Below are 23250 nucleotides of genomic sequence, written 5' to 3' on the forward strand. Positions count from 1 at the left end.
TCATCCTGGACCTCTCCAGATGGAACCACATCATTCCCCCTCCTCCCAGAGGTCTCCACTGGCTGTGCACAAGAGGAGCTAAATCAAGGTTCTCACCATCTCATACAAAGCACTCAACAACATCGGACCCAATATAATTAACCGCATAACTCCTTTTACCAGCCCACCAGGGAACTCTGCTCAACAACTCTTTCCCTCCCTCAAGTCCCAAGAGGTAGCCGCAGCCGAAGGGAGGGTGTTCCTTCTCACAACTCGTTGCCAAGATCTGGAACAACCACCCCTCCCACCTGTGCACACCCTCCTCAACTTCAGACAAAAGCTCAAGACATGGCTCTTTGAGGAGTAGATATTGACTCACAGAGGCATCCCTCAGCAACTGGATACTCCCGGCGTAATGAAGCTGCGCCTTCAAAATCTAATGATTGACTGATTACCTCGGTTCTGCCCACAGGACCACAGCTGGGCTGCCAAGACACCTTCAGGTCCACTTCCAAGGGTCCAGGACTTGGGTGGCATCACCTGGGGGGTAGGACTCATAGTATACAGAGTCCAGATGCTGGGTTCAAGGTGGTTGGAGTCTTTTCTGTCCCTGAGGCTCTGCTCAGGAGGCCAGTCAACTAGCCCTGAAATCCCTCTGATGGTCCTGGGTTTAAGATGCAGGTCCTGACCCTTTCACTCAGGCAGCAGGACAGCAGAGCAGCAGTCTTTCAGAGTCTTCCACAGGCCCAGAGATGTACTGAAGAGTTCGGTCTGAGGGTGCATTATTTATATCAGGTGCCTACTTTAAAGTAAAAGGGCCCCTGAGGTATTTGGAATTTACTGCCTACCTGCTGTGACCCAGCTTTTCTGGGGCCAGAAATAATTAGTATGAAAACCCTCTGGGTGTGTGCTGGGCAGAGCCTTTGTGATGTGAAAATGTGGTAGGAGACAGCTCCTCCCCAAGCAAGTCATAGATGGCCCATCCTGAAACTGTTTCCTACTTTGTCTCACTGTCTGGGAGCAATACACAAAGATCAACTGCCAGCTAAACCTAGTCATGTGCCGCAGGATACAGGCACCAAATGGTGGGGACAAAAAAATGCCAAATTACAAGAGTTTAGACACCTAACTCAACATTCCTACCTGTTCCTAATTGAACGTTATTACTCATGAAATGCAATAAGTTAACTCAATGTTATCCTATGGAAGGTGTAGGCCTTGCAGTATTGAAAAACAAATGTAAGAGTTTCTCACTACCACGGCACGTAAAACTTAGATGTATAATGTCCATCCTTTTAAATACACTGCCTCCTGCCCTCTGGGCTACTTAGGATCTACCCTAATGGTGACGTATGTATTAAAAAAGGAAGATTTAGGCCACGCAAAATGTTTATTTTGCAAGTGCAGACATGGCAGTTTAAAACTGCACATATACACTGCAATGGCAGTCCTGAGACATGTTTAAAAGGGCTACTTCAGTGGGTGGCACAATCAGTGCTACAGATCTAACAGGGGCATTTACTTTACAGGCCTAGTGTACATGTAGTACCACTGTACTAGGGACGTACAAGTGAATTAAATGTTCCAAATGGGTATAAGCCAATTTCACCATGTTGAAGAGAGAGAGCACAAGCACTTTAGCACTGGTAAAGTGTGTAGAGTTCTAAGGCCAACAAAAAAGAAATCAGCAAAATGGAGTAAGGCAAAATGTTTTTGGAAAAAACACCCTAAGGCTGACAGGTATAAGAGGGCCAGCAGCACACACACTATCATAATGCACACACTAGTAAACACACACACTCAAATACACTTACATTCACACACTAACAGACTCACACTTTCTCCCACTGCCTCTCACACCCACACTTAGACACACACACTTATTGTGCCTGTCCTATCAGTTAGAAGCATTGTAAAAACATTTTCTTTGTACACTGTTGAAAAGGAAAAACAAAATGCATTGTCACTCCTTGTTGTCATGCATGATGTAAAAGTAGCAACACACATCCATAAAATAGATGAACACGGCTTATATGTTGTTTTACATCAGGATCAAGGACTATCAATATTGCAAGTATATAAGATTATGTTATATAATTTGAAAACACATGATGCGAGTCAGAGTTTGACGGACAGGGCACTCTGTTTACTCTCAATGCAGTACCCTGTGCCCCAAACTGCTTGTTTGCCTACCCAATTTAGGGTCAGGAGGACTTCCAGCTGTCTGCTGATCGAGCCCTTGTTGGGTCTACCGACAGAAAGGTACCTCTGAAGGCCCGACAGCTTAAAAGAAGCAATGAGGCTAAAGCCATTACACTGTCCACTTTGGAGTAGATAGTCTGATGGAGTTTCTTTCTGTCTGGAACCACCAGGTTAAACTTGGCAGTGGGGGATAGGTAAAAAAAATAATGACCTACAACACCCTGGGAGAAAATTCCCAAGGTGTACGGGTCATTAGTGTTTTATTTTTCAATAACAAACTTCCAATTTTTGGAGTTTGTGCTTTGTGCTTTAAAGGCACAAATGTAAAAAATGTGGTGGGTGGCTATCAAAACCAAAGGCAGCCAAACTAAAACACATTTTGTTCCTTGAAGGGAATCATTGTGAAAATGGTTCCTTCAAACATACAGATTTGACTGTCGGGCAGTTGGTCATCTCTAAACAGGAAAGACTACCATCCGTCAAGATGGCGGACGTGAAGTCCTCCTCCACCCTGACACTGTCCTCGGTCAGCCAGGGACTATATCTGTCAAAGTCATAGAACGTCAAATGTGATCCTTCGGCCTGAACTGGCTTTTTAGTCTGTAACGATTTGCACGTTTGAATTTTCAGTCCCTACTTGCAGTGAAAAAACACGAGTCCCACAATGCATTGCTAGAGCGGCTGAAAATCCAGGGCTGACTGAAGGTGCCACACAAGACAAAGGGCTTCTTGATAATTATGTAAAAAGAAATTCGAGTTTTAGTCAGTGATTTCCAGCATTTATTCTTGGAAGTAACCTAAAGTTAATCAGTGAAGTAGTGAATGGACAAAAAATTCACTCATGTACATATTGAACAATTTCAGTGTTAATGAACAGACACCTTTAAAACAGTGGCCACTGCTCAAAGGTTTATTGTTCAGCACAATGAGAGCTTCAATGGGTTGATACCTGTGTGCCATAGCACCACCTAAAAGGCCACCCCACCATACTTCGGCAACACTATATAGCAGCAGCAACATGAGTTTGTAAAATGAAAAGATAGCCTCACTGCTGGGCACTCTGTTCTCAAGTAGAGACAGACAAGGCTTTGGTGAGCTTTCAGTGTTCCATATGTTAAAGTACTGTTGGGCCTCTGGCCCAGATGGTGCCTTGCATCATCTCTGGTCTACAAACCTTCTAATATCGTAATGCTGCACTGTTGAAACAAATTGGGCAGTGGGTAGTTTCAGAGGGGGTGTGTGATACCCCTCAAATAAATACATTTTTGCTTGTTAGTTTGGTCTGGGGGTTCTGAGTCGGGGCTGCTATGCCTGTGTTGGTTTTTCTCATTAGTCCTGATTTCACAGTTAATTTCTTGGATCCGCATCTTAATATAGTATAGTATAGTGACCGTTTTACCAAAAAGGTAGTAAATATCAATACACAGACATACTTCCTGAATTGATACAAATTTAGTATTTATTGGAATTCACAAACAGTTGCAGTAGTAGGGTCGGAGACCTGCCCCAGTCTCAGGTTTTCAGACATACGACTAGCATTCAAACACCTAAAAGGATATGGGACAAATGCTTGCCAATAGTGTAACCACTGGCAATTTGCTCGGGGTAGTATTACAAACCGATTATTTTTCACCCACAGTTCAACTCTAGACAGAGGGACTAACTTAAGGGTTTGGTAGACAGAGTAAAATCAGACAGGGTGGCGGAGGACTTTCCGTCAGCCATCCTGTCTTTACTTCACCTACCAAATTTAAAGATGTCCACCAGCCCCGTGGACAGCTCAGTACATCTATCATCCTGGCTGTTCCTGTTAATGTAGAAAAAGTGTTATGGGCGGTTTGTCAACCATGACGGCAGGCTGGCAATTTGTTTCGAAGTTTTCTATTTTTCAGAAACACTAAGAGAGGAGTTTGTGTTTGAAAAATTATCTGGCACCCAAGCATTTCTCTTTATTTATTTTTTTAACTAGCCCTCAGAGTCAGGAAATACCTGGTGGAGAATCTTTTAAAAAAAGAAGCAATCCGACCATTCACATTAAATAGGGCGGATGGTCAAATGACAACTACGATGGCTCTTACTCTATTGGGTGCTGGAGGAAATTTTACACCAGAGTAAATTTTACTCTGCTGGAGGAAAACTGATGGATTTTGAGATTGGAGGGCAGGGTACTCAGTTGCTGTTGTGACAGAATACCCTGTTTGCCAAACTCTAAATCAGCCCCAGAGGTCCACTTTATGCAAACTGGAACTGAATTTGCTTCTCATGGGAAAAGTCAATTTGGAACCTTGGTCTTTTCACCCATTCACCCTGTGGCCCACTGCTTCAGTTGGGAAACTTGAGTCACACCTCCCAAATCTCCCCTTTCAAGCTACACCTCTGGAATCTGGAAAGAATTCAGCCTACTTCAGCGACAACCCTCAACATATCTTTTCCCAGTGTTCAAAATTGGATTGTGCACAAGGTCCACAAATGACAATAATGCTCATCAGCTTCACTGGGATTTATTTTGAATTAGGCCTACCTTGTTTGCTGGAGCCAGTGCATGGTATGACATCTGAATGTGAAACAGTGGTAAGTGCTTGTAAAGGGAAAGTTGTCTGTTTTTTTCCACATCAAGGTCAATTTTGTTTTAACACTTATTTTGAGGATTTCTTGAGGCCTTTTCCCTACCCTCTCACAACAAGATTAGCAGGGCCTAGCCATCCTGCACATTCCGGTGTAGGAACTCCTCCCTGGTCTCGCCCCTTCTTACATCTGTGTGACATCAGGTATCCCACTTATTCTCTCAGGGAGTCAAGCCTGGGGTTCAGAAAAGGACGGGGAGTTTAAGGGTGCCCCTTTCCATGGCATCATTCCTGTTTGGACCTGTAAGGGCCTGGAAAGATCTAGGGCCAGGGCCTCGTCTGCCATGTTGCATCCTTCCCTGAACTGCTCCACCAGCCACCCTTCTCCTCTTCCCCAACATAACTGCATGCCTTCTACAGAAAAACCGATAAACATTTTGGCTCTTTATTTCCTAATGCAATCATACCAGTGAACTATGATTTCACCACATCTGCGTGAACTTGAATGGCTCATCTATTGGTGGTGTTTGTGGTTTGTCTTCACTTCTAGGTGAGAAGGAGGGCTAAGGTTTGCATATGAAAACTGCAATGCTAGCCCTCACACTCTTTTGGATATAAGTTTCCGACAGTGAAGATTTGGCTCTTCCCAAGATGATGTCCCAATTACTAGACCTACCCACCTCTTTTGTTACGTTGGCAGTACATTGCCCGATTTTGTGTCTCTCTCCTCTGCCGCTCCTATTGGGACTCATCAGACCATTTACTAAGGCTGGTTGCATAATGGCTACTGCTTTGCAAGTCATGGACAGACATCAAAGAACATACTATAACTGGGTATGTAATTCCCATTTCTCTAGGCTGATCCTAGCAGTGCCTAGAAGGGCTCATCAGTAGTTGTTCCTCTGTCACACATCGTGAACACAGACCATGCATTAGGACTGGTTGTAGAACAGAGTTTGCCATTGGTTTTCCCCCTGCCACACATGGATCGACTCTTCAGCTACGCAATATAACTGGCTGTATAATGATGTTCCTTCTCTGCCTTACTGTGACCTATCAAAACATTATTACCGGTTGTACAATTCCTGTGGCCAGCCAATCCTAGGTGCACTTCGCAAAGAACATATTATGACTGGTTGTAAAATCTGCATTCCTTTGGGTATCTCCAGGTCACTTCTGGGTACGCATTTCAGAGTACATACAGAAGCTTCTTGCACAATGGTTGCTCCTCTGTCTTGGACACATCCAAGCACACACTGCGGCTGGCCGCACAATGCCCATTCCTATGGGCTGCTCCCAGTCTTACCTGGATTGACACATGTATAATATGCCTGATCATGTAATGATTCTTTCTCTGTTGCTCCACACTCTACACACTACATCATATAATTTAGCAGGCTGGCCATTTCTTTGGGTGACACCCTGCTGCTCCTAGCTGCATACTCCAGATTCATTTAGGTTGCTCCTTTGCCTGTCCTGTGTGGGCTCCAGATCATATATATTACACATTGAAAATGCCCATGCCCCCGCCCCCAAGAGTACCTTCTTTGAAATCTAGGCACTTCCTATGCTTATGTTAAAGGTACGCTAAACTCCGTGATAAAGAGCAATAAAAATAGCAGGAATCCTCAAGTACGGGTGACCATTACAGCTATGCATAGGCGCTGCTACACACTTGCTTTAACACACATTGAGAAGTTCCTGACATATATATACAAAACAAATCCCTTTCCACTTACGCTACATAGCTCTCACTCACACACGGTTTCACTTTTTTTCATCTATATGCAAACATTTAATGTTAAATCATCACATCTTTCTTTCCTTTTCTCTATAAATTAATACACAGGTGAAATGACAAAACACGATCAGCCTACAACTCTGGTTCTAAATACATAAGGATCCACTACACACAGTGGCCACATAACAAACACTTCGATTCTTAACACACAAGCACAGAGTAGTATGGCAACAACAGAGTAGAATACAATATCCAGCTAGCTTATGGAACCCTCCTTCCTCCTGACAGGTAAAGGTGGGCTATGTTCTTACACACAATATGACTGCGGTTTGTTCCAATAAGAAGGATAATATCCCAAGGGGAGAAAGAGACTCTCTACAAACAATGGTAGTGTGTGTATATGTGAATCTATACATATTTGTGCGTGCATTTTTTATCATACAGATTACATTATCTTTACCTGTACCATACTCGAGTGTGCAACTCATCTCAGGGCTCAATGCCATCACCCAGGACACGTCTGACAGCTTTGCAGGTGATGATATCGCATAAGTCCTCAGTAGCATTATACAACCAGATATCACAGAGTTATGGTCATTTATTCAATAGTAACAATATGTTTGCACAATGCATTTCAGAGGAGAGAACATACATGTATGTTCCAATACAACCGAACTCAAGTGTGACAGTGGCTGACATAACATACTGAAAAATAAATATTTTACAACGTGAAATTGGAATGTAATCCATTTTGGATTTATTCTTTTGTTGATGCTAGTGGGATCGATTTAGGTCCACAGCATGTTTTTCCGTGTTTACTGCCCAGTTTTTGGTGCGAGAGGAAATCAGAAAAAACTTAATTCTTGCCATCTCTAAAATGAAATAATGTAAAATATCACTCCTGTTGTAATTGTACTTTGGTTTTTAGAAAATAAATGGAACTTTCTGCATCACACCTGGAACTGACGTCCCTGTTTATGGAGTCCTCAAATCAAAATTACCATCTTCTTCATTGTAAACATCAAACAGTCATTAGTTATCTTACTGGCCTTCTACAGAATGGAAGTATAACTCGCCTCGGAGAATATGAGCAAAAATATAATCTCAAGAGTTAAAGCTAAAAAAAGGAATACAGCAACTTTGAAGCGATTGTACAGTATTCTTCAGAAACATGGCTGGTGTGTCTCAGCTAAACATGATGCTGCTAGACACACACATTTAGCAGACGAAGCAGGAGAACATGATAATGTTATCTTAACTGATCTTATTTTTTTTACACCTAAACATCATGACAATTTCAGGGAGGGCTGATTGCATACAGTCTGTCTAAATGCAAATATTATGTCTGCGAGTTATTACGATGCTGGTCAAACTCAAAGGGCGAGGCAAAGGGCATCACCAATAAAACAACGAGTTAATCGGCAACAAACCATCCCTAAAACTGGCAACAATTCTACTTTTATTTATACATGAAGAAAATCAATGTTTTCAATGTCTTTCATTTCTCAGAGTTACATGTGTTTGCCTATCCAGTATCAAAGACAAAATGTTGACTTGCTTGCTGTGGGAAACTTCTTAAACGATAAAGAACCCTGGGGATAAACAGTAATTCACAAATATGAAAAATGACTGGAATAAGCCTAAAGACTAATTACTGGCTCAAAACAGAAGAGAAGTACAAACAACTCTTATTACCATGTTTGCTAGTAACCGAAGAGAAATGGCAGCTGCTCATGAGCCCACCATACGTTTTCACTGGGAAGGAATGTGAGAAACACTTTTTTTATGTGACCTGAATTTATCCTAGAGTTTTGGCCTCAGCTTAGGAAATATTAGTGAGGCATAAATAAAGTAAACCCATGTAAAGTTCACGGCTTTGTGCAACTGAACAACGTTACAACCACTGGCTTATGTCACCATAAAACACTTTTAAAGGATAGCTCAACCACGGCTAAAGACGGTACCCAGCGCTACGATATCAGACAGAGCCGAAATGGTGTAAAATAAGCACAACGGATGACTTGCTGCACAGCTCAGTAAAATGGAGGTGCCAGTTCCAAAAGGAAAACATGTCTAGGTGACCACGGCCTGAACCACACAAAGAATATGTGCTTGTAGATACAAACAATATCCATCGGCTCCTTCAGTTGTTTTTCCAGCGAGAGTCCATTAACATAGGCAACTTCGGCAGAGCACTATTAGTTGAATATTTAGAAACAAAACAAAACAAGAGACAAATGAGTAAGTATCACCGGCTGCTCATAAAAACTAAGAGAGAGAATGACAATGTCAGAACATTCAGGGGCTCTGAATAACTATAAACCAGATGAACAGCCCAAGAGAAGGTTCAAAATGAGTACTAATGCCCGGCGTGTAAACTAGATTAGAAACACCACTAGGAGGGTACCGGGGACCCTCAGAGCAGCTGCTTTGTGGGGGTTGCAACCTTTGCAAATGGCGAGCTCTTACGCTGCTTGAAAACAGCTCTTTTCCCACAAATACGCCTACTGAAGTTCCCAAGTACTAAAAAAAAATCCTGACCGACGAAACATTTTCTGGTCTTACAGACCAGAACAGGACGACGCAGAAAATGACATTTATATATTAGGTACCCTTTCTCTCCGACTAGAACCTTAAAGCTAATCTCTTCTTGGAGTCTCTCATTGCAGTCAATTCACTTTCCTACCGTGGGGCTTTGTATAAGAAGCTCAATAACTGTCAGCAGAAATTCAAAGAGGGTTGTGAAAACAAGCAAAACACTGTATAATGTCAGACTAAGAGCACTCTTGTTGTGTTGTCAGAACGCTGTGTCAATTTCCAGCTATAAAAATATCACAAAATATTGGTAAATCTGGCATTAGAATTGTGTTAAGCAGGTGGTTAACACAACATAATTTTAAAGTTTTTGGAAGGTTGATTATTGTAGAATTTTAAAGTTAGCCTAACAGGAGACAAGTTGGCATATTAAGTTACAGTCCAAGAGTATGCCACATGGAATCCATACTGTTGTAAGCAACGCAACATTATATATTTCTATACTCGGGAGAGGATGTGGCCTAACAACCAGAGCTGCCGACTTTGGAGCTGGTGAACTAGGTTCGAGCCTCAGCGTTGGCTTAAATCCTGCGATTCTGGGCAAATCACTTAATCTCCCCATGTCTACCAAAAATGAATATGTCCATGTGTAAAGTAACTGGTACTCATGTGAAGCGCTCCAATACCTTTGTGTCGAGTTTGTGCAAAAATTAAATATCAAGAATATATAAATATTTATAGAAAACCCATTACCTTCGAATGGCCACCGTAAGTGCCTCTGGTGAACTCGCACAAGGACAAATGACCTCCTGCCGTAAGCCTTTACTTTGGAAGACGTTTAGAAATGCATCACATGAGGAAATGGACCCTGGATAAAAATAAACAAATGCAAAATATCAAACTCAACAGCAAATCCCTATTTTTATAAGCAGGATGAATAATACCAATCAGCAAAATCACAGGGCTTCAAATATGCAAAACACATAAAATACTGCAATGGCCATCCAAACAAGACACCATTGCCACAATATTAAGTGCATCACGAATTACCCGTTAACCATTCCTTCCAAATTCACCCTACTCTTATGCAGATAATCCAATATCTTCAAACATTCAAAGCCCTGCATTTTCTTATTCACTTACTTTAGCACTTTTTTATTAAGTTATTTTGCGTTTTTCGGTATCTTTGTGAGATTAATTAGATTAGGTTCCACCTTTTAATGCCCTCTAAAAAAACTGCCGATTTTCCTATCCGTTCTGATCAACGGACACTATTGTTTTTAAAAATATTTTCTAAAAATGACATACATTTGAGACATTTTAACGCCTGATACTTAGCCAATATTCTTCTTAATTCCCTTTCGCTGCGGTGGTGCTTTTTCCTACATCACTCCTACAGCATGGAACGATCTGCTGCTACACATAAGGGCCTCCTCCTCACTTCTTGCATTCCGCAAGAAGCTGAAGACCTGGCTTCCCGAGTAGCTCCATTAGGCCGTAGGTGTGTCTAAACTCACGCCTGCTCAGCACCAAGATATTATCCTGGGTAATAATGCGCTCTACAAATCTGCATAACATACCACAATACCTTACCTCCTTTTCTTTGCACGAAACCTGAACAACATAATCATTGTTATCGTGAACTACTTCTAAATGAATTACTATCATTATTGTCACTCTCTATTTTCCCTGTAAACCTTTTTCATTGCAGCTTAATATCTGCCTCTGAAATGTAAATTACTTCGATGCCCATTGCCAACAGGCTGCGGTTTCTTTCACAGTTAAATTAAGATCTGAAGGACCCTCATTGGCAGCCAATTCTCACCCATTGGTCATGCCAAATAATATTTGTAATGATATAAGTAAAATACGTAATATCTTATCCACATTTGGCAGTCTTATCACTGAGCTGGTAAATATGAATCACAATGCCGATGGTCTAAATAAACCGGGGAATAATTTTCCCCAGCGATCAATGTTAAATTGATTGTTTAAACATTACATATTGTCCTTCTCTAAAAAAAAAAAAAAAAAAAACTGACAATTATATCACTCTTGCATTTAAAATACTAAGGGCCTCATTAGGTGTCTGGCAGTCAGAGAATCCGACCGCCAGATTCTTGGTGAGGAGAACGCTGCGGAGTGGTGGTCTCCCCACCAGCCCCAAACCAAGGTTTCCGCAGGTCAGCTCATTGGAAACTGTGTGGTGGCACTGGTCTGGGCGCCACATGAAGCCAATGCCGTCAGGAACCAAGTTCCCAGCAGGGACAGCGGTCCCATGGTGGTCCGACCGCTACGGTCGTAATGTGGCCGTTGGACCGCCAGACTCGGGGATGAGACCCTAAATCCCCCAAATCTTCAACTTTGAGGTTGACAGGCTATCTCCTATTCTTTTAAGGACGTATAGAACATTTTGAGGGGCAAAATAATCATACCATTTACACTAGCCTAAAAAGTAACTCAGCAGACTAAAAAGTTGCGATCCACTTCAGTTACAGTAGGTTTAGGGAAATATCTGTCATAGGGCTAAACAGGATACAAGTCAAAAGAAAAGTTATTTGACGAGAATGCACAATTATAATGGGTGATGAAGTAAAAGTCAGTGTGAATCAACTAGAATACACTTTAGACAAAAAGATTATTGTTTTACGGTGTATTAAATAGAAATATATTTTATAATACGGGCAGAAATGGCAAATACATAAAACTTTGATTAAGACCTGTACTCTTTGTGACAGGAATGCGCTTGCGCAGGCTGCTGAGCGTTTTTTGTATAAATTGTCCACTTACAAGGATTTGCTCCATCTGCCACTATCAGCATCCGCAACGAAGAAAGGTTGATGTCTCTTTGATCCCGATGTGCCACAAGAGCCCAATGCATATCTCTGGATTTCACACAAGCGACTTTTGCTAAAAAAATAAAAATAAATTCAAAAAATAATTTATGTATTGACTTAATTAACTGTGTTGCAAATTTAGAAAAACATTAGCCTAACGATTTTAGAGCATAATTTATCTTTTTCACTCGATCCCAAACCGCAAAGAACGAACCAACAAAAACAACTAATCCATGCAAAACACCTTTTACAGACGCAGTGGACAAAATCTGTGCCAGTAACACTTGGGCTGCTGTGAATGCGATGATGCAAGCACTGGAGCAATAAAAAGTTACCATCATAACCTACCATTGGGTTGCCATGGGAGCTATTTAGAATAAATCAGTCTTTTGCGGCGCCCCTGCAGACTGTTTTCCAAAAATACCTGCACAGTCAGTGATCTGGTGGCAAGCCTCGAATTTCCAATCGATTTTAAAAGGTCACATAAGAAATGCTGTGTTGGTACAGTGCCAACATAGGGGAAGCTATGACTGCGGCCCAGAAAATACCACGTTATTAATAATTTTGTCAACTGCTTGTTTCAAAAGTACATCAGTACATATTACCTTTGTACTGGCACACTTTCTGGATCCACGAGAGGGGATTCACCTTCATCAAGGAATATGGAATGCTAATAACATGCATCATGTTCATGACACTCTGTAAGAAAAAGGAAAGAAAAGGGATGTTTCAATAATGACGTGCAGCCAAATACTTTTATTTCACGTAGGGTGGGCTTGTATTTTCCTCTCTAAATTACTCTTTGCCTAAAACTGTCGAACTCTATGTTTCCTTTAAGAATGAAATGCTTGTTTACATGCGACGAGTTCCTTCCGAGCTCATCACAGTCTTTCTCTGCACAAGACTTCCCTGAGGGAGGTGCTACTACCCTGGTGTGCTATGCTGTAGAACAACCTCCAGCCAAGCCTACACACCCCCGAGAGAAATTGGAGGAATTCAGGTAAATAATTTTGATTAAAAACAGCAAAAGTTGCCGATGGCAGAGTTTAATTTAGCCAGAGACCGTTATTAACCAGCTTGAGATTTATTTTCAATTGCTATTACCTATACCGTAGGTGACAATTTTTGTTTATTCAACTGGCATTTATGAGATGGAGGTAGCTCATTAGTACCTCAGCGAGGTCAACAGGTTGAGGCACTGAGTGACTTTGTTATGGGACTGCACATAATTACACTGGGCAATGGAATAGTGCGACTGCGTTCATTACCGCTTGACAATGACCTATTACCACCGCGCTTACATCCAGTACTGTTAAATTCTACTGTAAATCAACAAGAAACAGTGCATGTACCACCGAGCGCATCGACTCCATAATCAGTGTGTTTATCAGAAGAGTGCGGCAACTTTACTATCTTCAGGTCCACATTCGTTAACACCATGGCTAGAAGGTGAATAAATTGCCCGCAGAGTTAAAGAAGAGCTGCCGTGTACCCCGATCAAAGCTATGGCACAACAATAAAGTACCATTATTCAGAAAAAGATTGCTAAAAATATGCAGGTGTTCGGGGGTTTTAACTCAAGGAAACATTCACCTTTCTTGTGAATCAACAAGTTTAAAAAAGTCCTTCACAATTCCAAATTTCTTTCATGAGAAATGACTATGCTCTCAATTTCGATCACACTATATGAGAAAGGTATTCATTCCAATCACTTGATGTTATTCAGCCTGTAAAATATCATTAAAATTTTTTGCGCTGCCTTTATATATATATCGCCTGCCCTCAGTTAACTATAAATCGCACCACCGCCATGCACATTTTTCTTTTTTACTGCAAATGTTACACTGATATTTTCAATGATGTTAACAAAGATGTCATTAGTGATGCAATACGTGGGGAAAATAGCAGTGCATGGGGAGGGCACGTGTACTAATTACCTTAGGGCACAAGTTATAGTTACTTGAGCTTACCATAACAATAACTGCTAAATTTCTATGGTTTTGTGCGTGTAAATTCAGAACCTAACTATGAAGTCCTTGTAACCTTTGTTTTTTAAGTGCATTTTTTAAATTCTATTTCCTAACGATAACGTCCCTGTAATGTTAGTTTTTCTCAGTGAATTTCTATATTTTTTAATGCTAAGTAATTTTAATTACTTTACGTTAATCTAACCACCGGCTGTGCGTGGAGGGAGTTGGCCGCAGGGTCCAGGCCCTGAGACTAACAGTCTATGAGCACCAAACCCTGCACCAAGCACGGCCAAGGGTTGGCCCGCAAGCCCTGCAACATACCCCTATATGCACCCAAACCTGTGCCACGCACGGTATTCAGCCACCTGTGATAAGGGTTGGCCGCAGGGCCTGGCCTGCAGCAGGCCCTGCAGCCAAAACTGGATCAAGCAGTCACACTCATGCCATGCATGACATTGGGAAACAAAAGAAAAGGGGACAGGGTAGGAATACCCTAACACTTTAGCGTTTGTGTCACGCCAGGGCAAAAAAGCATTTTTTACATTTTTTTTGGCCGCAAATCCACGACAGATTCACGAATCCGCTAAAAAAACAAAAAAAAAAAAACAAAAAAAAAAGCTTCTAATTTTTTTTACCATATATTTGGCCACAGGGAGGTGGTGGTACCCGGGGCATGTAAAAGCCCCACAAGGGGAGTCCACACTCCTCCGTTAGTGTTGTTAGACAAATCTTCATGAAAATTTCAAACTAGTTTGCCAGCCACTTCAGCTGCTGTCTAGAAAGTTTTGGGGTTATTCATCAAGCAAGGGCCAAGAAAAAGGAGGAGGGGCCCGAAAACACGCTGTCCCCGGCAATTTCCCATAGGGATCTTTGACACGACTAAACAACTAAAGTGAATTACTCCAAATTTGGCAGAAAGCTAGATCTTGGTCCAGAATGAGTGTTTTTTGTAATTTGGTGCAAATCAGTAGTTTTGGAGTAACTGAAGAAAAAAGATTTATGTATATTTGGAGAAGGGGGGGCCGCAGATCTGACAGATCTCAAACTGATATCTGATTGGCTGGCATCTCTTCAACCAGAAGTGGTGGAATCCATCGTAGGATTCGGTTCAAACTCATGCAAAAAAAAAAAAAGACTCAAGGGGTCAAAGTAGGAATACCATGACCTCCTAGGCCTGGTGATGGGGTCAAAAATGTATTGTTTTTAAAAATGTTGCAGAGAATTCGCAGGGGATCCGCGAAGCCACAGCAAAATGCTAAAGAAAAAAAAAAGCAAGAGCGGTCTCCTGTGCTTGTGTTTTTTTAAAGCTCCCAAAGTGGGTCAGGTCCTGTGGGTGGTACAAATATTTATATTTTAGGGGAGAGGGGGTATGTGTGACCCCCGCCCCAGGCCGATTTTGGCCCCAAGGACCACATCCCCCAGGGCCCGGTGTTAAGGGCGAGGGGGCATGCAGCCTGCGTCCCCAGGCCAATTTCGGCCCGGGGACCACACAACCTAGGGCCCCACCATGTATGCGAAGAGGAGAGGGGCCTCACAGGCCCCATCCCAGACCCACTAATGGCCCTGGGGCCTCAATCCCCGAGGGCCAGCTCAGGCTACGTCACAGGGTGCCCACCCTCGGGACATACCCTGACCGCACTAGAGAAACCTGTGTTTGCTTTGGCTTGGCAGGAGCAATTTCAAATCTCCTGCCAAGCGGAAGCAAACACCAAGTCTGCTCTCAGTGGGCTGAAGCTTGTAAAATGCTCCTGCCCGCTGGGAGCGGACTTTTCATCTGTTTCCCTGCCCAATATGAAACAGGCAAAGAAACAGATGAAAAGATTGCTCCCACCTACAGGGAGCAGGATTATTAGCTGCTCCCTGCAGGTGGGAGCAATGCCAACTTCACTGGATGTGGGTAGCAGGCTGGGGTCATGGGGTTCCCTTGTAACCTTCAACAATAGTGTGGTGGATGCCCTAGGTGGGCACCAGGGTACCCACCCTATGTTGGCTGGGCTCCAGGGGATGGGGTCCCCGGGGCTGAAATAGGACCGGAGGAGTCAGCTGGGCCCCTAGAGATGGGTTCCACATGGCCAAAATTGGCCCAGGGAGGGGGCCGTGTTCCCCCCTTAAACATGGTGCTGGGCCATAGTGGACTGGGTCCCTATGCTGAAATTGCCACTGTGAGGGGGCCACGTTCCCCCTTCCCCTAAAATATGGCGCTGGGCCCTGTGGGCCTCAGGGCCAAATTCGGCCAAGGGAGGAAAACAACATGAACCCCTCCCCTTCTTTTTAATTAGTGGCCCTGGGGGATGAGGTTCCCAGGGCTTACAAAGCTCGGAGAGGGGGCCCAGTGGCCCTCTACTCTTAAAAAAAAAAAAAAAAAAAAAAGGCCTTAGGGTCACCAAGCACTGTGGCTAACCAAAGGTCGTGTGCAGGGCTGGCTGCCTTTTAGGGGCTGGCCACAGGGCAGGCCATGGGGTGAACCCCCCACTGTGCACGGTCAAAGGTTGTGCGCAGTGTGGGTTTGGCTATAGGGCCTTGCCACAGGTCAGGCCCTACGGCCAACCCACGCCGCACACAGCCAGAGACCATACACAGACGAAGCTGGATTAAAGAATGGTAATTAAATATTACTTTACGATAAAAATACCCTAGAAATTCACTTAAAAAAAAAAAACGAAGATTACAGAGGCATATACTTAGAGAACAACATTAAGAACCGAAGAAATTCACTGAAAACTGTTACAGGGATGTTACAGTTAGAAAACAGAATAAAAAAACCTTAGAAATTCACACAAAAAAAAAAAAAAAGTTATAGGTACATTATAGTTAGGTTCAGATTATACAAAGACAAAACAGTGGAAATTCATACCCTATGGTAATATGACTTGCGCCCTCGCCATGCACTGCTAATTACCCCACATATTACATTAGTCATTACATCGTCTATCACATCATTGATAATATCACTAACATTTGAAAGTGAATTTTTTGGTGAAAAAATTGTGCATGTCAATCTATTGATCGGTTAGTGGGAGCAGCAGGTGTCCGGAGCTATGGAAGAATTCAATTCACATGTTGTCTTACGGGTTTGTTACACTGGTGACCTGTTCCTTATATGGAAAGGAGATAGCGATCAGGTGTGTAAACATATTAATATCTTGAATAATGATGATTTAAACCTAACATTTTCAGGTGAAGTAAGCAGGGAAACAATGTCAAAACGTAGGCTGTGAACCTCTAGATTAGACAGCAAATGTACGTCTGGTAACACCGTACTACATACACAGAGAAGCCATCATAAAACTTTAATTAACAGTAAACAATGTGGGGAATTCTTATGGGCCTATAGGAATTGCAGTTCTGGGGAAACATTCCAGACAGAAAGCATGACCTTGATAACTAGATTCAATGAAAGGGGTTGCCAACAAACAGTACTTGATGCAGCCCTCGTTAAGGTCCAAAAGTTATGTAGAGAGAATCTGCTGATCCCTAAGTTAGATCAAACTAGCCCGAAGGTGAATAATGTTAGATTCCTCACTATCTATAACCAGAAAAAGGAAGTCAAGGAACATCTTAAGTAAACACTGAGAGGTTCTGTTTTAGAGGATCACCTAAATATCATCTACAGAAGAAGCATGTCTAAGACATGCTTAGCAGGAATGAGGTAGCGGAAACTGAGACCAGACCTATGGTGAAAGCAAGAGGTTTTCTGAAATGCAGCAAATGCCTAGCTTGCAAGAATAGCCATAATGTCAAACAATTTTTCTCCTCTCTTTTAGGGGTAAGCAGAGAAATCAATCATGCTTGGGCTGTCATTCAGTATTTGTGTGTTGGTCTGTCCTTGTAACAAGAACTTCACAGACAGTACTACACATCCTGTTACAAAACAGGTATTGGAATACATGAGTGCCATCAAACATGTACACTGTCAATACCCAGTGGCACGCTATTTTGCTATGTACAATAAAAGTGACATTGACCTCCTAAGGTTTTATGCCATTGATAGAATTCTGGTAACAGTGAAGGGTGGCAATAGGATACTTGCTCTCAAGCAGCTTGAATCCAGATACATTTTGGAATTGTATACCAAATCCCAAAATGGATTAAACACAGTTGAAGAGCTGTATGGACATCTGGGTGATTTCTGAGTACACATAATGGATTGTGATGTATTTAGTCAATGGGTAATTCAAAATCAGAGTTTCTCTGTACCTTTGTGGATAAGATGTGAAGGCTTGTAAAGTTTTTATGTCATGCACATATATATATATATATTTTTTTTAATGATTATGACTTTTGTGTCTTCTTATTTTTGTACACAGCTGAGGTCAATATCTCGACATGGCAGAAGAGCTAAGTATCTTTCTACCAATGTTTGCCCACTGGAGCAGGATTTTCCTTATTTCCTTTGTTCCCTTTCCAAAGGGAGCGAGATATGATGCAGGAGAGCTAAGAAATCATTTTATTCCTTTTGCCTTTTTCAGTACTTTTGTGTCCACCCACCGGGGCTCTCTTGGTGTTATCTTTTACATGTTGTGTATAGTTGAATGCTTATATGGAATTGTTACGGGACATAATATTTAACGTTTGAATATTCACTGCTGCATCTGATATGCCTGCAGGAATGTGATCTTTACGATATTTAAACATGTATATCATGTGCCATATTGATCTAATTATGTTTTTCGATTGTATCTTTTGGTGTAATAATATATATATATATATATATACATATATATATATATATATATTTCTTATACATTCAGTACACTTTGCTTACTCTGTGATTCACCCACACATTTATATAGGCGAACAGAGGCTAAGATGGCAATGACTTACGCTGCGAGTCAAACAGTTGGGCCCCTTTTCTATGTTTAAGTTTTGTTTTACATCCATGTTGGATGTAAAGACACATGATTTACTCGTAACCAAGATGCTGTGAATGCCGAAATGCGTCGGGTTGTTTTGCTGCACAGTGATACTGCAATGCAAATAAACTTTTTAAAAGTTCTTGCAGTGGATTTCATTTTGTCTACATCAAAGTGTGTGTCTTCTGTTTGGTGGGAGTGTGGAGTCTACAGAATAACGGGTCTCTCACCCGTGTCACGCACAGCTGTTGCGTGGGCTTTTAAATATAGCCAATTTGATCCAGTTCGTAATTGCTGCTTTTAACGTACTGCACCAAGTACATAATTGGACAAGTTACTTACCTTCGGTAGTGGCTTATCTTGTAGAGGCTATATCTAGCTGCAGATTCCTTACCTGTGAATTCTCCCCAGGTGTCATACTGGATCCAGAAGATTTTTTGTGAGCAGTACCCCTGTGCGCCCCTAGGTGTTGTTGTTTGGCTCTTCGTCTGTGGTGCATGCGCCAGATATGATGTTGCAAAATCTATATAGGTTCAAACAGGTACGCAGACGTCAGTTTCTTTTCACAAAATTCCACTCCAAAAGCGCGGAGCATGAAGAACACTGACCACTGGTCTGTCAAAACCAGGGCCTTGAAAGGGAAGCCTGTCCCCCTAGAAACCCGTTCGCAAAGCGGGGAGAATGGGTGGGTCGGTAAGGAATTTGCAGCTAGATATTGTCTCTAACAGATAAGGCATTACCAAAGGTAAGTGACTTATCCATTTGATAGAGACTTCTAGCTGCATATTGGTTAAATGTGAACAGATACCCAAACAATACCATCCTGGAGGTCGTACTTCAAAATAATTACTAACGAGAAAGTCCTGCAGGACCGAATGGGCAAAGTGCCCATCCCTACAGACCTGACTGTCTAGGTAGTGATTGGTAAACATGTGCAGAGATGCCCACACTGCTGCCTGGTAGATATCCAGAACCGGAACGCCACATGCTAAAGCAGTGATCGCAGCTCAGGCTCTAGTGGAATGGGTCCACAAGCTCAAGAAGGTTGCTTTTTGGTCAGTGCATAACAGATCTTGATGCAGAGCATGACCCAATAAGAGGTGGTTCACTTCTTCACCATCCGCCCTTTCTGCACACCCACATATCCCACAAAGAGCTGGTCGTCCACCTGGAACTCACAGGTATGATCAAGGTAGAACGCCAACTCTTTTTTTGCGTCCAGGCGGTGGAGTCTCTCCTCTTCCTCAGAATTATGTGGGGGGGGGGGATTTTGTAAAAAGTAGGCAGGGTGACAGATTGGCCTACATGAAATGGTGTGATCACTTTTGCCAGAAAATAGGCCATTGTCAGGATATATAGAGAGATAGGGCGGCTTAGATGATAAGGCCTGCAGCTCATTCACTCTGCGGGCAGATGTAATTGCCACAAGGAAGGCTGTTTTCAATGTGAGAAGCCTGAGTGGACCATTGTGGAGGGGCTTCAAAGGGGCACACATCAAAAAGGTCAGAAGCAAATTAAGATCCCACTGGGGCATAATGAATGGGAAAGAGGGAACAGATGAGTAAGACCTTTGAGAAACCTATGTAGAATAGGAGATTACACAAGGGCGGTGGATCAGGCAACTGCAAGAAAGTAGAAATGGCAAATAAATAGCCCTTAAGAGTGCCCAAGGCAGAGCCCCATTGGGAAAAGGTTAAGAATGAAAAGGAAAACATGAGAGAGGCAGAAAGGGGATCAAAAGAATGTCTGTGCACCACGCCACAAATTTCTTCCATTGACACCATTTTGGTGGAGGGATGCCTAGCTGACAAAATGACGTTACAGACTTCAGGAGGAAAGCTAAAAGCTGTCAACTGCCACTGCTCAATCTCCACGCAAGAAGGCAGGGACTGGACAGGGTCGGGAAAAGGTCGCTCCCTTGCTGCTGCAACAGAAGATCCTCCCAAAGGGGCAGTCTCCTCAGAGGATCATGGACATGCTCAGCAGCTCAGGATACCAGACTCTCTGTGCCCAGCCCGGAGCCACGAGGACTACTTAGGCCAAGTTGTTCGTGATCTTCTTGAGAACTCTGGGCAGGAGTGGTATGGGTGGAAGGGCATATACGTGGCCTGAATCCCAATTGAGACGAAAAGCATCTTTGAGCGAGAGCTACCTTGTAACTCCATCGCGCAAAACTGCTGTCATTGCGTGTTCTCGGCAGACAAGAACAGATCTAACTATGGCTCTCCCCACTGGTGAAAGAAACCTTGAACCATCCCCAGATGGAGACACCTTTGCGATCCACTAGGCATCTTTGGCTGAGTTTGTCTGCTCTGGCATTCAGAGAGCCTGCCAGGTGCTGAACCATAGGGATATGCTCTACTGTTCCAGCCATGTCAGGTGCAGAGAATATTGACAAACGGTTCACAATCATACCCACTGTGTTTGCTACAGTACCACATGGCGGTGTCCTTTCAGTGAACACCTGCACTAATCTTCCCTTGATGGAGGGTAGAAAGGCTTTCAATGCTAGTCGGATTGCCTGGATCTCCACCAGACTGATGTGGAGTCCGGATTCTGTTGGAGACCAGGGTCCTCTGATCTCCACCTCTCGAAGATGGCCGCTCCACCCCAGGAATGATGCATCTATCACTACTGTCAAATCTGGTTGGGGAAGGGAGAGAGACCTGCCTCTGACCCAATTGCGGTTCATTAATCACCAAAGCAGCTCTTTTGCAGTTCCCTCCAAGATCTGAACCATGACGGAGAGATTCCCTTGATGCTGCGCCCACTGGAACTTCAAGCCCCACATCAGAACCTGCATATGCCATCTTGCATGTGTGACCAGCAGGATGCAGGAGGTCAAGAGTTCAACAGCCTCAGAGTCAGTCTCACCAAAACCCAGGATAGAAGCTGAAACACCTGTATCTTAGCCCAAATATCATGGATTTGCTGCTCGGGAAGATAAGCCCAAAACTGCACTGTGTCCAGACCAGCTCCGATGAAAGGGAAAGTCTGAGAGGGAGTCAGGTGTGACTTCAGAATGTGTATATTGACCCCCAGGAATGCAGGAGGCTTGCTTAGTCTGGAGGTGGCAGACCACAGCCTTGGGCGAGCCTGCCTTCAACAGCTTGTCGTCGACATAGGGGAAGACTGTAACACATCATCTACACAGATGAGCTGCAACCACTGCCATCACCATGGTGAACACGCGAAGAGCATTGGTAAGGCCAAAGGGAAGCACGGTGAACTGAAAATGCTCGTGGCCTACTGTAAACGGCAGGTATCATCTGTGGAAGGATAGGGATGTGGAAATAAGCATCCTGCAAGTCCAACACTACCATCCAGCCTCCAGGATCCAGGGTAGACAAGACCTGAACCAAAGTGAGCTTTCTGAATTTTCCTTCTTGAGGAAGAGATTGAGGGCTCGTAGATCTAAAAGAGGGTGAAGAGCTTTGTCCTTTTTGGGAACCAGAAAGTGACCGGAATAACAACCACAGCCTACTTCTGGCAGCAGAACCCGCTCTATGGCATCCTTGGCAAGGAGAGCTATGTCTTCCTCATAGAGAAGGGATAGTTGATACTCTGTCATCCGGTCATGCGATGGTGGCATGGAGGGAAGGGAAGTCTTGAAGGGGAAGGAGTTGCACCTTCAGACAATCTGCAAAAACCGCCAGTCCAATGTTATGGACTGCCAGTGGGGTAGGTGATCGCAAATCCTGCTGCCAACTGGATGCCTGTGGTGGTAAGAGGCAGACTAGAAGGGCTTTGTGGCTGCTGCACATTGGGGGGAGGAGGGGAACTTACCAGACCGCTTGCCGTTTGACCCACGAGATCAGTGGGTACCGCTCCCTTGTCCACCCAGACACTGGTAGCGTGTGCAGCACAGTGGCTGGGCAGGAACAGGTGCTGTTGGAAGCTTCTTCCATAGCAACGAAAGGAGCAAAAGGCAGACTGGGGAGAGGGCACTACGAGGCTCAAGGACCAGGCTGTAGCTTGAGAATGCTTAAAGAGCTAAAGCATTGAATAGGGCTTGTCTCTGAAGAGGCCAGTCCCATCGAAGGGCATATCCATAAGAGAAGCTTGGGCATCCCCTGAAAAGTCAGATGTGGCACCTCAGGGACACTGTCATGAAAATTGCTCTGCCTAGCGAGTCAGTTGTGTCAAGTCTGCAATGAATTGTGAACTTTGCTGAGTCTCTCCCGTTGGCGGCAGAGTGAGAGAGCACAGCCCGGGACTCCTCTGGGGCAGCACTTGCCCAGCCTCTTGGATTCTCTGTCTGGGGGATGCAGTAGGGACCACCTTGAGAAGTTGAGGCTTGAACCACTAATCTCTCAGGGGTGGAGTGTTGCGTAAGGAACCCTTGTTCCCCAGGTACAGGGTGATGGCGGCGGCTATCATTCTATTCATAGGAGCTCCTGTGCTGGGTTTGGACCAGGGACCCAAAAAGAGGGCATCTCTAAACAGGAGCAAGGGCTCAAATGTGGAAGCTCCCAGTTGCAGCACCGCTGTCAAGAGATTAGTCTTGACTGGCACCAATGGTAGGTGAAGGTCCAGGACCTCAGCCTCCCTCCTCACTATCATTGCGTA

At 43.5% G+C, this 23250-nt stretch overlaps 1 protein-coding gene across 8 annotated transcripts in view; it reads right to left on the bottom strand.

The window, feature by feature from the left end:
- Window positions 1-23250, bottom strand: part of DIP2C (disco interacting protein 2 homolog C) — a 1002241-nt gene that overhangs the window by 245241 nt on the left and 733750 nt on the right. For all 8 annotated transcript variants that reach the window (XM_069211176.1, XM_069211178.1, XM_069211177.1 and 5 more), the window contains 3 exons: window positions 12464-12557; window positions 11812-11931; window positions 9775-9889 (listed from right to left, as the gene is read on the bottom strand). In XM_069211176.1, coding sequence (XP_069067277.1) covers window positions 9775-9889; window positions 11812-11931; window positions 12464-12557 — 329 coding nt within the window. The remainder of the gene's footprint in view (window positions 1-9774; window positions 9890-11811; window positions 11932-12463; window positions 12558-23250) is intronic.

Source organism: Pleurodeles waltl, chromosome 10 (assembly GCF_031143425.1).
Source record: "Pleurodeles waltl isolate 20211129_DDA chromosome 10, aPleWal1.hap1.20221129, whole genome shotgun sequence".
Classification (NCBI taxonomy): Eukaryota; Metazoa; Chordata; class Amphibia; order Caudata; family Salamandridae; genus Pleurodeles; species Pleurodeles waltl.